Source organism: Helianthus annuus, chromosome 11 (genome assembly GCF_002127325.2).
Source record: "Helianthus annuus cultivar XRQ/B chromosome 11, HanXRQr2.0-SUNRISE, whole genome shotgun sequence".
NCBI classification, from domain to species: domain Eukaryota; kingdom Viridiplantae; phylum Streptophyta; class Magnoliopsida; order Asterales; family Asteraceae; genus Helianthus; species Helianthus annuus.
In genome coordinates this window covers 3,463,474-3,480,480 of record NC_035443.2, presented here as the reverse complement: position 1 = coordinate 3,480,480, position 17,007 = coordinate 3,463,474, and the positions used below count along the sequence as shown (strand labels likewise).

The following is a 17,007-nucleotide window of genomic DNA, read 5'->3' as shown; positions in this document are numbered from 1 at the left end:
AACATTGAATTTTTGACTCCCGCGTGAATTGATATAGAACGTGACAATGGTAATAAAAAGATTCTCTAAGACGCGTTTTTAAATAATTTTATAAAATATTAACTTAATTCGATAGAGCTTCTAACTTCAATTTTCCTTAAATGCGGTATTAATTCGTTGACCATTTTAATGTTTTTGATATCTTTTTCCAATGTCTAGAATATAAGATATAAGCATATACATGTGTGTATATATATGGGTGTGTATGTATTTCTGTTGTTCACCAAACAACATGACTCGCTCAATGGTTATGTACCAGTTCATCGAGGATGAACGCGTCAGGAATGTAACCATGAGGAAGAGGAAGGCGAGTCTAATGAAGAAGATGAATGAGTTGAAGATTTTGTGTGATGTTGATGCATGTCTTGTGATGTATGAAACCGACGACAGTCCACCTGATGTTTGGCCATCTCCTTCTGAAGCACATCGAGTGATTCAAAGGTTTAATAAATCGCCAATGTGGAGTCCTAATGCTCTGCAAGATCACTCAGCTTATCTTGAGAAACAAATAGCCAAAATGAAGAAACAGTTGGCAAAGGAAAAGGAGAAGAACATGAAACATTTGATGGTGAAATGTTTGTTTGATGAGAACGCACTCAGTGAGGTCAACAATCAAGAGGTTTTGGATGGTGTGCGTTCTGCGATTGACAGTGAGATTGAAGCGATTGATGATATGATCAAGGAAGCTCAAGAGAAGGCCAAGAAAAAGATGGTTTTTAGAACCTTCTTTTAAGAAAATGTCATCTGTATGCGATCAAATCGTTATGTTCTACCCGAATAAAATGCCCTTTTTCTCTTATTTATCATCAATTAAATAAAATGGCCTTTTTCTCTTATTTATCATAAATTATGTTTGGATTTTGTTTTCATGTTTTTTTACTTAATTTCCCTTTGAAACAAGAACAAGACTGTTTTCATGGATTTTTCCTTTTCATGTTTTGCATCAGTTTTTCATGGTTTTTTCCATGTTTTTCATGGTCTTTCTTCATATTATTCATGGAATTTTTTCATGTTATGCACTGATTTTTCATGGATTTTTATCATTTATCTTTTTCATGGATTATTTGACACCAGTCAACTTTTCTAGCAGAAAGCTATGAGTATGAAGAACATGATTGTTCATCATTTTAACAATTATTTTGGTTGGTCTTTCTTTTTTTCTCATTTTATTTTTGGATCATTAATACCATTTAGGGTACTGCATTAATTTTGAAATTAATAAGAAGCTAAGTTTTTTTCTTTAAACCGCGGAGGTATATTAAAAACAAATAGCAGCAAAAATCTGAGTAATATATATGCGTTATATGATACGAAATGATACAGACGAATTAAAGCACAATACAAAAAAACATATTATAGAATTAAATTTCAACTCTAGGAAAAAAAATAGAGTGAAAAGTTATGTGAAGTACTTAAAACGGGTCGATGATTATGATTTTATGCGACGCTTATGATGAAATGACCACGAGTTTGCTCTACACATTTTGAATATATAGCGAAGATCCTCCATTCAAACTGTTTTCAAAAGAACTAATTTAAAGTTACATTCGCTTTGAAAAAAAAAAGTATTCGCTAGACATTATAAATTAGAATGTACAATAAAACATATTTATGAGAACATGTAAACATTCGCGCACACACAACAAAATACACACAAGCGTGCACTAACAGTCAAACACACGATACACGCAAACATGTTGTGATATTGATTTAAAATCCACTTCGCTTCAATCACACCACACATGAAATGTAAGAGCGACATAAAACCATTGTCATATAAAATCGAACTATAGAAAGATATCGTTAGAATGTATTCTCATGTTTAAAGCTATGATACAAACAAACCAACCTACCCAGCGACATCGCACTCAAAATGTTTAAAAATCTGATAGAACTAATTTGCCGCTATAATAACGATTTAGCTCTAGTAAAAATAAAACTCATCATCAAAATCAGATTATTCTACCCAGCGGTGGAGATGGTGATATCAGCAACGGTGGTGGCAGTAGTGTCAAATGGTGGAGGTGACCATTGGCGGACCTACATAGTGCTTAGGGTGGGCGGCCGCACCCCTTGAAAAAAAAATTTAGTTTATATTTTAGGCAAAAAACCCGACCGCACCCCTTGAAAATATGGTCGAACACCTCATCCGCACCCCCATCAAATAATTTATGGGTCCGCCACTGGAGGTGACACGTGCGGTAGTAGCTACCACCAACAATTTTACCAAGTCGAATAGCGACAAATAGCGATAAAGTACATATATGCTACATAGCAAATAACGATAAAAAACAGGCGGCTATTTTATAAATAATGATACACTAGAAAAAAATTACAAAATTTTATATGTAAATTATATCAAAATGTATATATGATATTTTACATGTATATTTAACAAAAACCTAAAATTTAGCTATTTTATAGCTATAGTTAATTGCTATTTATATTAAAAAGACAAAAATATAAATAAATTGTCACTATTATCGCTATCTATCGCTACAACCCTAATAGCGAGCCTAGACCCATACGCAACGTAGCGCGCTATAGCGGTCGCTACGCTAACTATTGACAACTATGCCACCAACGACGAGGGTGGTGGTAGCCGATATTATGATCAAGTTTACGGGAATAAAATAATTATTTTTAAAACACAAATCCTCTTGAAAAAGAACCAAAACAACTTTCATGAGCACAAACTTGTTCATTAGATTTTAATTATTTCTACTAAACAAAAGACCTAACATCACTTGAAAGATCCAGAATCAATCTCCAGATGCAAAAAAAAAAAAAAAAAAAAAAAAAAAAAAAAAAAAAAACCCTATATTCTTAACAATGTTGAGCGGTAGAAAGTTTTAAAACTGATCATTACAATTCAAGACATTGATGCTTGATCAGATCTGGCCCGCTTTGAAGGGTGCGGGTTACATCCACCGTTGATATTAAATTTGTTAACATCTCGTGCTTCTACTTGTGGCGTTGACTTTGACTTTGACTTTTGACTATGCACGTCCGTTGACTTCTTCGTTTTATTTGATATGCATTGATCATCATCATGCGCTAAAGCTTTAAGTTTTTCAGTTGTGTTGGTTGGAGGGGCAGAATCGTCATTTGGATTAGATGATGACGGCTTTACCCTTTCGGTTTCCATTTTTCTTTGTTGCTCAAACATCATTTGGAGGTATTTTCCTTGTTCTTCTATTCGTAACTGTAAGTGTCTTTGGATCTGAATGGAAAAATAGATAAATTTAAGGAAAAATTACAAGTTTTGTCCTTTATCTTTATACCGCTTTTCAGGCGGTGTCCTTTTTAACGAATGTTGACAGGCGGTGTCCTTTACCAGGTATTTTGTTGCAAGTTTAGTCCTTTACACCCAACCCAGTTAAAAAACTCTGTTAATTGTTGACAGGCGGTGTCCTTTACTAGGTATTTTGTTACAAGTTTAGACCTTTACCTAGGTATTTTGTTGCAAGTTTAGTCCTTCACACCCAACAATTAACAGGGTTTTTTAACTAGGTTGGGTGTAATTGTGTAAAGGACTAAACTTGCAACAAAATACCTAGTAAATGACACCGCCTGTCAACATTCGTTAAATAGGACACCGCCTGAAAAGTGGTATAAAGATAAAGGAGAAAACTTGTAATTTTTCCTTAAATTTAATGCATATATGACTGGAAAAACAAACGAAAAGAAAACAACTTGACGTACCTCAAGCTGTTCGTGAAGTTGCTTTTGTACTTCCATCTGCAACTTTAACGCATCGGTGAACCCCAAACTCCTGCCATAAAAAAGCCGTATACATAAATTTAAAACTTGGCTTAAATAATTAAAAAAAGAGTAAATTACAAAAATCGTCCTTTATGTATGTCACTTATTGCAAACTGTGTCCTTTGTCTTCACTAATTACGGAAAACGTACTCGATGTTTGCAAACCCTTGCAAGTTATGTCCTTTAGCCCTAACTCAGTTAATTTTTGTGGTTAAATCTGACCAAATGGACCTCACCTGAGGGTATTTTTATGGTTAAATCTGATCAAATGTACCCCACATGAGAGTAAAATGACGAAAAAACTCTCATGTGGGGTCCATTTGGTCAGATTTAACCACAAAATTAATTAGGTTAGGGCTAAAGGACATAACTTGCAAGGGTTTGCAAACATCAAGTACGTTTTTTGTAATTATTGAAGATAAACGACATAGTTTGTAATAAGTGACATACATAAAGGACGATTTTTGTAATTTACTCTTAAAAAATAATAGTAAAGTACACCCATGGTCGCTATGGCATACCAAAATTTTGGATTTGATCCCAAAAGTAACGGTCTTGTGGTTTGCACTTTGTAACGCATTTAGCCTCCAGCCAACAAATATAAAGCTTTTAACATGTCCAAGGTTGGGACTAAATGCGTTACAAAGTGCAAACCACAGGGACCATTCATGTACTTTCTGAAAAAGCTAGGGACTAAATGCGTTACAAAGTGCAAACCATAGGGACTGACGACGGGGGTAGCCCAAAGACAAATAAAATCACTAATATGCAAAGAGCTTAAAAGGTTGAAAGGTTCATCGGATGAAAAGCTGCATAATGAGTGAATCGAGGAACAGTAACTAGTCATGTCCACCAACTCATCTCACCAACTCACGCTCACCAACTCACAAAGTCAGAGCAGGTCTGTACAGGCACACCCTATTAACCAGGGGTCCAAAGCCTTGAACCCCAAAAGGGGAAACCCTCCATAAGCAAACAGGTTCCACTAGTATAGTCCATACCATTTCGAGAGGTGTCTTCCACTATAAGAAGACAGCTCGAAGACACTTCCAAGACATTCCGAAAAGCAGAGATTCCTTAATCTCTTGTCATTCAAGAGTTCTTTGTCACCTCCAAAGTACTCTCCATCAAATTCATCTCATTTGCTTTCTTTTCTGAATTCGAGCTAGTCTCGAAGAAAGAACTTCAAAGCAAATATCTCCATCATACTAGTGAACCTCCTTCCACGTTTTGCAAACGTGGAGGGACCCCGCGACCTGCGTTAGGCAAAACTGAACCCTTCAGCCCTTTTGCCTGACTAGTTAAGCTACCATCCTTGGTCCTGTGTTTGTTGCATCAACAAGTTGGCGCCCACCGTGGGGCCACGCCGCTGTTTCTCCTCAAAAGAGACCTGGTACGTGTAGCTCCTTTCGTTCAAAATCACCATGTCAGAAAGTGGATCTCCGGGGGAGGTGAACCAGATTCCTAACACCTCTACCCCGGGAAGTGGTCAAGCTCACACAACAATAACAACGCCTTTTTCAACTCCGGGGAGTACACCCGAGTTCCTCACCTTTAACACACCAACCCCATCCAGATCTGGAGCTCCGTCTCCAAACGTTGGTGTGTCTGACACTCCTACACGCGTTGAACTTACCCCCGAGGGGGTCGCTAATAACTTCCTTGAGTTAAGATCACTCCTTAACCAACATGTGAACAGAGAAAGGGAAAAAGGTATAAGGATTCGTCTAGACTATGACGAGCCTGAGCCGACGTTGTCTCCTGGGCCACCTCTACCACCCTTTGTTACAAGAGGTGAGGCCGGTCCCAGTAACCCTTCAAACTTTCATCCTTATTTGTCTACTATGACAAACCCCACTGTTCATCCTGTTCTTTCTTCCCAACCAACCGCTAGTGGTACTCCTCTGGGACACGAGTTAACCCTCGACCAACTCCTAAAATCCCCAGTGACTAGTTGTCCCACTTCTCTGAATACCACATGGGAGCAAGCCCTGTCCGTGCTCCCTTTGGCACGAAGTGCTGTTGCCAGCACCCCTCTTGGGGTAAGTTGCTCGGTTGGTCCTAGAAGCCTTCAAGGTTTCAACTTCGTGCCCAATGTGATGTCTCAGATGATGGCCCACTTCCCTTGGCAGCACTTCATCAATCAAGTGCTGGCCACCCAGGGAAACCAAGGCAATAATAACAACGGAGGCACGAGACCTGAAGAGGACTTGGCTAAACCTTACAAGCCAAGCAACCTTTCATGCTTTTCAAGACAGATAGCTGATTATGACTTCCAGTCAAAAATCAAAATGCCTGCCCACATCAAAACGTATGATGGGACCGAAGATCCTGAAGATCATCTTCAAATCTTTACTGGTGCTGCTCGAATAGAAAAATGGTCGAATGCTGAATGTTGCCTAATGTTCATGCAAACCCTCATTGGGTCCGCTAGAATTTGGTTCAACGACCTTCCTGCTCAAAGCATTCGAAGCTTTGATGACCTCAGCAGAGGCTTCCTGGCAAACTTCTCCCAACAAAGGAGATACGTTAAGGACGCGACTGTAATCTTCCAAATAAAACAACGAGATGATGAGAGCCTACGAGCATTCATTGAACGGTACAAGAAAGAAGGGTTAACCTACGTGGGGGCTGATGAGAAAATGAGGGTTGCCGGTTTTATGAACGCCATAACCTCTAAGTATCTCACACGAGATTTCAACAAATCTCTACCCAAAACCTTGGAAGAAGCCCTGGAAAGAGCCGAGGCTCACATCCGAGGAGAAGAAGCTGTTGACATCAAGGAACAAAGGAAAAGGGGTTCTGGCTGGCGAAGTAGCAGTCCAGCTAGAAAAAGAGGCAACTTCAACTCTTATGACAGACGCCCAAAAGGTTCAGACCCTCGAAGGGTTGAAGGGCGTAACCCTTCAAGCAGAGATAAAAACATGAGTTTCACTCCTCTCACCAAAACCCCTCAGGAGATCCTGGCAACGGAAGAGGTCAAGCAAAACTTCAGACCTCCCAGGCCTCTTCCCAAAAGTCGGAAAAACGAGAACTCCACTCAGTTCTGTGAATTCCATGAAGAAAAGGGACATCACACCAATGATTGCTTCCAACTGAAAAAGAGAATTGAAGAGGCCGTCAAGTCGGGAGAACTTGCCCATTTGGTAAAAGGAGTTCGAGACAAGATGGCTGAAAGCAAAGGTAAGGAAGTAAACATGGTGTACTCTGATGACAAGGCCCCTTACAAGAAACAACGCTTGGAAGCTTGGGAGCTTCAGTGTGTCTGCTTCCCCCCAACGGAGAAGGACCCACTACCTGGCCCTCTTGTGGTCGAAGCCCTCGTGGGGACCTTACAAACATGCAAAGCATACATAGACACAGGAGCAGCCACTGAAATCATGTTCGAAAAGTTCTTTAACCGATTAAGCAATGAGGAGCGTTCAAGGCTTCAACCCTCCGGAACTTCCATAAAGGGTATCGCTGATATAACCTTGAAACCTTTGGGGCAAATAACTCTTAACGTATGTTTCAGGGAAGGTTTAAAGGAAAGGACTCGATCACTAACCTTCGTGGTTATCAATATCCCTTCCAACTATGATGTGATCATAGGGAGGCCCGGACAGTGTGCATTTTACATGGCTGTATCTATTGGCCATGGCACTGTCAAGTTCCCCACTGAGAGAGGGATTGCAACCCTCCAACCCTCTCAGGAAGCCTACCTGATCGAAGGAGAAAGTCCCGATGACGAGAAAGACAAGCAGGGGTTAGTCATCAACCCTAAGTACCCCGAACAGCGGATAAGGGTCAACCCCAACCTTTCTCAAGAAACTCTTTCATACCTTGAAAAGCTGCTAAAACACCACAGCGATGTATTCGCCTGGTCCCCCGAAGACATGACCGGGATCCCTCGAAGCATTGCTGAACATGAGCTAAGGATACCACCAAATATCAAGCCAGTGGTGCAGAAGAAAAGAAGCCTGGCACCCGAAAGAAGCCTAGCAGCTTGCCAAGAGGTTGAAAAACTCGTATCAGCTGGCATTCTTCGAGAAGTAAAGTACCAGTCATGGATTGCTAATCCTGTTATGGTTCGAAAACCTGATAACTCTTGGAGAATGTGCATAGATTTCAAAGATCTTAACAAGGCTTGTCCTAAAGATTGTTACCCACTCCCAGAAATTGATCTCAAGGTTGATTCACTCACGGGATACCCGTTCAAATGCTTTCTCGATGCATACAAAGGCTATCATCAGATCCTCATGAAAAAGGAAGACGAAGAAAAGACGGCTTTCCACACCGACAAGGGCATTTTCTGTTATCGAAAAATGCCTTTTGGCCTCAAGAACGCAGGAGCCACTTACCAACGGCTCGTCGATAAAGCCTTCGAAAGCCAAATTGGAAGAAACATAGAAGCATATGTCGATGACCTGGTGATCAAAAGCAAAACGGAATACCAGATGCTTGATGACATCCAAGAAACCTTCAAGAATCTTAGAAAAATCAACATGAAGCTTAACCCTGAAAAATGTTCGTTTGGGTTTGATGAAGGAAAATTCTTGGGTCATATTGTGGGAAAGCAAAGCATCAAGGCCAACCCCAACAAAGTAAAGGCTGTTCTCGAAGCTAAACCGCCAAGAACCAAAAAGGAGGTTGAAAGCTTGAATGGGAAGCTTGCAGCCTTGAAACGTTTTACATCAAAACTGGCCGAAAGATCTCTACCATTCTACAAAACGCTCAAGAATTGTTCAGATAAGAAAGATTTCAGATGGACCGATGAGGCTGAGGAAGCTTTTAATCAAATGAAGCAGCACCTTGCTTCACTGCCAGATATCGCAGCACCGGAAACCGGGGAGCTCATATCGGTGTACCTCTCAGTCGCCGATGAAGCCATCAGTGCCGTCCTAACCATTGAAAGGGATAAGGCTCAGGTACCCGTCTATTTTTTCAGCAAAACCTTAAAACTGGCTGAAACCAAATATCCTCCCCTTGAAAAATTAGCCCTAGCCTTGGTCCAAACAGCCAGAAGGCTTAGAAGGTACTTCCAAGCACATCCTATACAAGTGGTCACTGACCAACCCGTTAAGAACGTGCTTGAAAAACCTGAAAACTCGGGAAGATTGGCAAAATGGGCAGTGGAACTAGGTGAACATAACATCACCTATGTCCCACGAAAAGCAATCAAAGCCCAGGTTTTGGCTGACTTTCTAGTAGAAATCCCAAGCCAAAAGACTGAGGAAGTAAACACCACAACCACTGAACCCTCCAACCCTGAAGCCTGGAAACTGTTCACAGACGGGGCTTCAAGCGTTGAAGGGTCAGGAGCTGGTATAATCTTAATCAACCCTGAAGGGCTAGAATTCACATATGCTCTTCGTTTCAACTTTCAGACCACCAATAACGAGGCTGAATACGAAGCACTGATTGCTGGTCTCCGGCTAGCCAAAGAAATGAAAGTCAACAAGCTTGAAGTGTTCACTGATTCACTACTAGTATCAAGCCAAGTCAATGACAGCTACGTTGCCAAAGAGCCCAACATGAGAAGGTACAAAGAAAAATCCAAGGAATTAATGAACACATTTCAAGCATGCAACATCAAACAAATTCCAAGATCCCAAAACAAAAAGGCAGATGCCTTAAGCAAATTAGCGTCCCTCACATTCGCCCACCTCACAAAAAAGGTGTTGGTTGAAGTGTTGAAGGCTCGTTCAATTGATGAATTGGAAGTACAAGATGTGGTCACCGAGGAAGGTCCGAATTGGATGACTCCCATAAAGAAGTTCCTTCAAAACAATGAACTACCCAACGACCAAATGGAAGCTGAAAGGGTAAAGATCAAAGCAAGACAATATGTGTTGCAAGGAGAAATCCTCTATAAAAAAGGATACCTTGCACCATTACTAAGGTGTGTGGGCCCTGAACAAAGCAAATATTTGGTCAAAGAAGTGCATGAAGGAATATGTGGAGCTCATTTTGGAGCTAGATCGGTGGTTGCAAAGCTCATGAATTTGGGATATTTCTGGCCTTCAATGCATCGTGACACCGCTGAGCAACTAAAGAAATGCGATGCCTGCCAAATCCACTCACCGATACCAAAAAGTCCCAAACACGACTTGGTCCCCATAACCTCAGCATGGCCATTCCATAAATGGGGAATGGACATTGTCGGTCCATTCCCTCCAAGCAAAAGGGGAGTAAAATTCCTATTGGTAGCAATCGACTACTTCAGCAAATGGCCAGAGGTTAAACCCCTTGCCAAAATCACAGGAAAACAAGTCATAGACTTTGTTTGGGAGAATATCATATGTCGCTATGGGTTACCGGGGGTAATTGTCACCGATAATGGAAAACAATTCGCCGAGAAACCCTTCAGCCTTTGGTGCAAGGAGTACAGGATCAACCAAATCTTCAGCTCAGTAGCCTACCCGCAATCAAATGGCCAGGTTGAAAGAACCAACAGAAGTATTGTAGAGGGCATCAAGACAAGATTGGGAAGATATGAAAGTAATTGGCTGGAGGAATTGCCTAGCGTCTTATGGGCAATCAGAACGACGGAAAAAACAAGTCACAAAAAGACACCGTATAGCTTGGTATTCGGATCCGAAGCCGTAATCCCAGCTGAAATAGGAGTTGTAACCCAACGAGTTGTCAACATGGATCCCAATGTAAACACACAAGAGACCATGTTGAACTTGCAACTCCTAGAAGAAGCCCGGGATCAAGCAGCAATACAAGAAGCCAAGTACAAACAAAGGATGGAGGCCTATTACAACAAAAAGGTCAAGAACGAAAGATTCAAGCCAGGGGACCTAGTCCTCAGAAACAATGAAGCCAGCAAAAAGGAAAACCAAGGGAAACTAGGCCCAAAATGGGAAGGTCCTTACACCATCCTCGAAGCACACAAGGGCGGATCCTATAAGCTGGCAGATTCAGAAGGCAAGAGGCTTCCAAGGCACTGGAACGGAAAAACCCTTAGAAAGTTTTATGTTTAGAAAGTTTGGTTTGTAGCAAAACAAAAACCTTTTGTAAAAGCAAATGTTGCTTGAATGAATGAAGTTACTTTATCAAACTTGTCTTTCTATCCTAATATCAGGTTGAGAACCTAGCAAAAAACTCCATGGCAAGGGCCATGTAAGGGGATGAGCTCCCAGGCCATATCGCTCAATAGGTTCAAGGGTTGAATGGACCTATATAAGGGGTGAGTTCCTAAATCAATACAACTCCATGAGACTTATCAAAGAAAAACAATAGTGTCTCATAGACAGGTTTGAACAGCCTACACCAATCGTTCCTTAAGTCTAAAAAATGTACCCAATAAATAGACTTACGAAATCAAACAAATCGCAACAAAATAAAAGAAAAGGATAGATACTACGTCTTGATGATAAACACTAAGGCAAAGTGACTGCAGCACTGAACCCTTTAAAGTGTAAAAAACATAAAGACAAAGTAAACAAAGACAAGGCAAGAAAATAAAAATAAACAAGCCCATCAACCAAACATACAAACCAAATCAGAAGCTGCCCAGTGTTCAACTAACGGATACTTAGCTTGAAAGGTTAAAGGCTTCAACCCGGCAGCAACCATACAAAAAGCTTGAAGGGTTGAAACCCTAAAAAACAAACCAAGCAAGTAAAATAAACAAAAACACCAAACCATCATGTCATAGTCAGAAAGGCCATAAAAGACCTTCATTAGATAGTCAAAGCAAGCCCTAGTGACTTGCAGATAAAACTAATGTTCAACAGCCATATAGGCCCAACCAACCAACCATGGGAACCTTAAGGGTCCCCAAAACCTAAACATTGTTTAAAACATTACACAACATAAAATGTTTGCTAAGAAAGCTACGAATAAATGTCAGTTATCAGAGGGCTTGGAACCTTCACCCTTAGACTTTTTAGCTTTCTTTGTCTTCTTCCCCTTCACACCTTCTTCAGCACCAACCGCAGAGGTTTCCAAACCAGCATCTTTCGAGGTTTCAGGCAGACTGGAAAGGGTATCATCACTGTCCCCGGAGTAGGACCTCTTCCTCGACAAAGAGCCCAAAACCTCAGCACAAACCTTCTCATTCAACCCTTCAGGCTTCAATCCCTGTAAAACAGACAAAGGCTTACCAAAGCAGGAGGATACCTCATGAATATAAGGGTAAGTTAGCCTCTCCATCTGCTCAACAGAAGCCTTGAAAACATCAGAAGCCTCGGGGCGATACATGGGCGACTTCTCCAAAGGTTGCCCAGATTCATGAAGTTTATAGCCAGCAGTAAGGCCTTGATGCTTCCCCAGGTTCAGCAGCTTTGTGTAAACATCACCAAGGGCAGAATTAAATTCCTTAGAGTGCAAAAGATAAGTCACAACCTGCTGAAACCCATGCTCGATCAACCACTGATTATCCGCAGTCACCTGACCAACGGAAGCCTTCAACCCCTCCTTTTCTTCACGAAAAGCCTTCTGCTGGACAGATAAGGCCTCTCGATCAGCCTTCAACTTCAGCAAATTAGCTTCAAAGCTCTTCTTCAAGTCACCCATCTCAATGGCATGCATCTTCTTCAAATCCTCAATCTCCTTCTTCCAAGCTGCCTCCTTCTCAGCAAACCCAGCCACTTCCTTCTTCATCGATGCAAGGGAGGATTTCATTTTGTCTTTCTTTTTAGAAAAATCCTCATACTCCCGCATCCTTTGGCGAAAGCGTGTAATCCCTTGGGGAAGCATGGCTGCAAGGTTGCAAGTAGTTAAAACCATGCGAGATAACATAGTGTCATCATCCATCTCAGCAATAGCTTCACGAACGGAAGGAGGAGCAAGATGACTAAGAGCATCTTCACAAACAGCAGCATCCTTAAAAGTGTCATCATTCTTAACCAACCAAGAAGGCACATAAGTGCCCTCAGGGTTCAACCCTTCAACGTCTCTACTCGACGATTCTTGAACAGGGGTAGCAACACCCTTCTTCCCTCGAACCTTCTTACCACGAACAACTAATTCCTTCTCCTTCTCAACCTCTGCCTCAGCCTGATCCTCAGAAACCTCGATGTCATCACTCAAATCCACTGGCTCAGTGGAAGTGGATTGAGGAGTAGCTTTCAGTAAACGACGAGATAACCGGCGAGTTGAAGGCTTGGGAATATTGGACTTGGTAAAACCCTTCACATTTTCAACACTGACATAACCCGAGCCCTCAAACCTCTGCTCAGAGGTCCTCACAACAACATTTTCACCCGGAACAGTCGGAGCATCTTCAAAAACCACATCGGACGTATCGTCACTCTTGATGAAGTCCAAAGCAGACATAACTGCCAAAAAACAATTAAAGAAAATAAGTCACAAACAAAGTAAGACGAAAAGGCATAGGGGAGAAAATGCATACCAAGGCCATTTCTCATCAACACCGGATCCCGATCAACTTTTGCCCAAATATTACTAACCCCTAAAAGCACTAACAAATGTTCGGGAAAAGGACGAACCCTGGAAGGGCACCCACGAATGGCTGAAAGAAAGGCATCATTTAATTCAGACTCGGAAGGCTCCGGATCGTTGAGAACAGCATCCGGATGCCTCCACACCATTTTGAAAGGAATGATGGATTCAGAAACCCAGAAAAACGTATTCTTCCATGATCCAAGGGTCGTAACCATGGAGGAAACGAGACAAGTTTCAACCTTTGTGTTCTCAAAAGTAAACCAATCACCGTTTTTGGCTAACCGGAAGAACCTCCGAAAGAGCAACAACGAAGGATCATAACCTAAAGCACGACACAGCACTTCAAAGTGCAAAACCCTAGCCATTCCTTTCGGGTGCACTTGCCCAAAAGACACTCGATAATACTCAAGCACATTTAGAACAAAAAACGAAAAAGGGTAACGAAGATTAGACCACTCAAAATGCCGACAATACAAAGCAATAAAACCAGGAATCGGTTTGTCAATGGAAGCATCGCAAGCAGGGGCGGTTGGATTAAACTGTTTATCAATACCATGTTCAAGACAAAACAGGTCTACCTCCTCTTGTGTCAATCGAGAAAATGACCTCGCTAAATCCTTAAGGGCACCCATGATCGGAAAAAGTAAAAGTGAAAATGGAGAAGAAACTAACCTGAGAAGAGGAAAACGGTGAATGATTGCAAAGAAAGTGAAGAAACTTTACAATAGTTAAAACAAATAAGAGAGTAAAGTAGGGGCATTAAAGGTAAATAAGAAACTTCTGCCAATCCGCCGCCTGACACATGTCCAATCAACTGTCAAATCGATTAAATTTCAAAATTCAAAAAAGTAACCGCCTCAAACCCTTCAAGCCTCCAAACAACGAACCCTTGAAGCCTTTACAAGACATGCATAAAAGTCAGAAGTCTTTGAGCATAATACCCCAAAAACCTCTGACTTGGGGGGCTGACGACGGGGGTAGCCCAAAGACAAATAAAATCACTAATATGCAAAGAGCTTAAAAGGTTGAAAGGTTCATCGGATGAAAAGCTGCATAATGAGTGAATCGAGGAACAGTAACTAGTCATGTCCACCAACTCATCTCACCAACTCACGCTCACCAACTCACAAAGTCAGAGCAGGTCTGTACAGGCACACCCTATTAACCAGGGGTCCAAAGCCTTGAACCCCAAAAGGGGAAACCCTCCATAAGCAAACAGGTTCCACTAGTATAGTCCATACCATTTCGAGAGGTGTCTTCCACTATAAGAAGACAGCTCGAAGACACTTCCAAGACATTCCGAAAAGCAGAGATTCCTTAATCTCTTGTCATTCAAGAGTTCTTTGTCACCTCCAAAGTACTCTCCATCAAATTCATCTCATTTGCTTTCTTTTCTGAATTCGAGCTAGTCTCGAAGAAAGAACTTCAAAGCAAATATCTCCATCATACTAGTGAACCTCCTTCCACGTTTTGCAAACGTGGAGGGACCCCGCGACCTGCGTTAGGCAAAACTGAACCCTTCAGCCCTTTTGCCTGACTAGTTAAGCTACCATCCTTGGTCCTGTGTTTGTTGCATCAACAGGGACCATCTATGTACTTTTGAAAAGTTATGAACCGTCGGCCCATGGCATAACTATACAAAAGTTGTTGATCATAGCTAAATGTCTAAAATACCCTTGTCAATCAATTCTCTAGCAATCAAATAAATCTAAAATGTGTAGAGAGAGAAACAAACTTGTTTTTAATATCCATTGCTACCATCTCATCAATTGAAGTTGATTTCTTCTCAGATGTTCCTGCATTAAGGATACCATTAAACCAGAGTTTTTCTTAATTAAATAAAAATATAATAATAATAACTGGATCGACAAATAAAAATATTAGATGTCCATCAAGTTTTATAATGCAGTTGTACAAAGATTACAATTAGGGGTGCAAATGAGCCGAGCCTGAGCTCGACCAGGCTTGAGCTTGATTAACTTCTGAGAGCTCAGCTCGGCTCGTTGGTAGTTTCTCAAGCTCGGGCTCGACTCGTTTATTATCTATTAATTAATTAATATATTAAATAAAAATAATATCAATAATAGACTCCTTTAGGTTCACGAGCTCGATAAGTGAAGCTCGGGTCCGGGCTCATTTACTAAACAAGCTTATTTTTAGGTTCGGGCTCAGCTCGTAAACAAGTTTAAATAAGCTCGGCTTGGCTCGTAAACAAGTTTAAATAAGCTCGGCTCGGCTCGTTTACTAGACAACTATAAATAAGGGGTAAATGTTATTAAATATATAAACAAAAACTAATATTACACTTAAGGCTCGATAAGGCTGACGAGCCTCACATGCCAGGCTCAGGCTCAGGCTCGAGCTCGGGCTCGATAAATAAACGAGCTTTACTTTAGGCTCAAGCTCGGCTCAAGCCCGGCTCGGGCTTGATAAGGCTCGGCTCGTTTCGAGCTTTTTCTCGCGCTTCGAGCAGCTTGCGAGCCGTTCGGCTCGTTTGCACCCCTAATCACAGTCATTAATAATATCTGAAATCTCTTTTAGTATCACAATAATTTTACTTGATGTTGAATTATCACTAAACAGTATTTATTGTAATTATTTTAATATTATAATGTTATTAAATGGCTCAGTTTTCAGCAATATTATTACCTTCAGATAACTCTGGCTTGTACCTAGCTGTTCTATATTTCTGAAATAAAAGCAGAAAAAATCAATCTGAAATAGGTCATTACTTTGACTTTGGAGGTCAAACCAACTTTTTCGGTCAAATGTTGGAGAGATCAAATTATAATTTTTTGTGTTAACAAACTCTTCCAACTTTGACCTCAGAGATCAACTAGATGATTTGTCACAAAAATAAGAGTAAACTGCCATTTTGGTCCCTGAGGTTTGTTCATTTTTGCCACTTTAGTCCAAAACTTAAACCTTTTGCATCTGGGTCCCTGTTGTTTCAATTTTATTGCCATTTTGATCCAAAAGTGAAATCAGGTTATATTTGTCTTATAAAATCATGCTATTTTGTCTTTTTCCTGACCATTTTGCCCCTAAGGAAAATGACCATTTTTCCTGACCATCCTGCTATCTTATCAAAATGACCATTTTGCCCCTGAGTAAAATGACAAAATTGCAGGATTTTATAAGACAAATATGATCTGATTTCACTTTTGGACCAAAATGGCAGTAAAATTGAAACCACAGGGACCCAGATGCAAAAGGTTTGAGTTTTGGACTAAAGTGGCAAAAGTGATCAAACCTCCGGGACCAAAATGGCAGTTTACTCCAAAAATAACTTTCTTACATACCTGTAAATGGCTTTTCACATGATAAATCGTCAAACCGTCAACATTCATGAGCTTCAAAACACCTTTAGGTGTAGCTCCTTTAAGTCAAACAGCGGAAAACATAAGATCATAAATTCTCGAAAGCAGTATTTTCAAATATCTATATAAAAAAAAATTTGTCACTAAAATACGCACGTTCGCTGCCACCCAACTTGTTGACTGCTTCAACAAAGGATTCATGGAGTTCTGGCGTCCAACGCATGTGAGGTTTAACGGGCCCAGTTGATGACGGGCTGCTGACTGGACATGCTGCTATACTTGGCCCAAGAACAGGAGGAGTGATTTGCAATGGCTGCATAATAGCACTTGATTTAATATTTCTTTATACATTATTAGCAAAATTTTAAGCAAAATTGTGACGCTTCTATGTTAGGGTTAGGATGTGTTTTGATGCAACGCAAGAAGGTAATTGCGTATGCTTCAAGACAATTGAAAAAGCACGAGGAAAATTATACAACTCATGACT

The 17,007-nt window shown here is 40.8% G+C and overlaps 2 protein-coding genes across 3 annotated transcripts in view; one reads left to right on the top strand and one right to left on the bottom strand.

The window, feature by feature from the left end:
* The window catches only part of LOC110889184 (protein PHOSPHATE STARVATION RESPONSE 1), a 46,201-nt gene that overhangs the window by 12,981 nt on the left and 16,213 nt on the right, over positions 1-17,007 (bottom strand). The window contains exons 4-8 of one of the 2 annotated variants that reach the window (XM_035979495.1): positions 16,503-16,579; positions 15,850-15,889; positions 14,936-14,996; positions 3,745-3,814; positions 3,021-3,262 (exon numbers count right to left, since the gene is read on the bottom strand). In XM_035979495.1, coding sequence (XP_035835388.1) covers positions 3,021-3,262; positions 3,745-3,814; positions 14,936-14,996; positions 15,850-15,889; positions 16,503-16,579 — 490 coding nt within the window. Of the gene's footprint in view, positions 1-2,725; positions 3,263-3,744; positions 3,815-14,935; positions 14,997-15,849; positions 15,890-16,502; positions 16,580-17,007 lie in introns of those variants that run through there. The other variant, XM_022136689.2, reaches the window with a different exon arrangement.
* LOC110891617 (agamous-like MADS-box protein AGL80) lies at positions 282-811 on the top strand. The gene has a single exon (XM_022139298.2). The coding sequence runs from the start codon at positions 284-286 to the stop codon at positions 770-772; it is 489 nt and encodes a 162-aa protein (XP_021994990.2). The 5' UTR covers positions 282-283; the 3' UTR covers positions 773-811.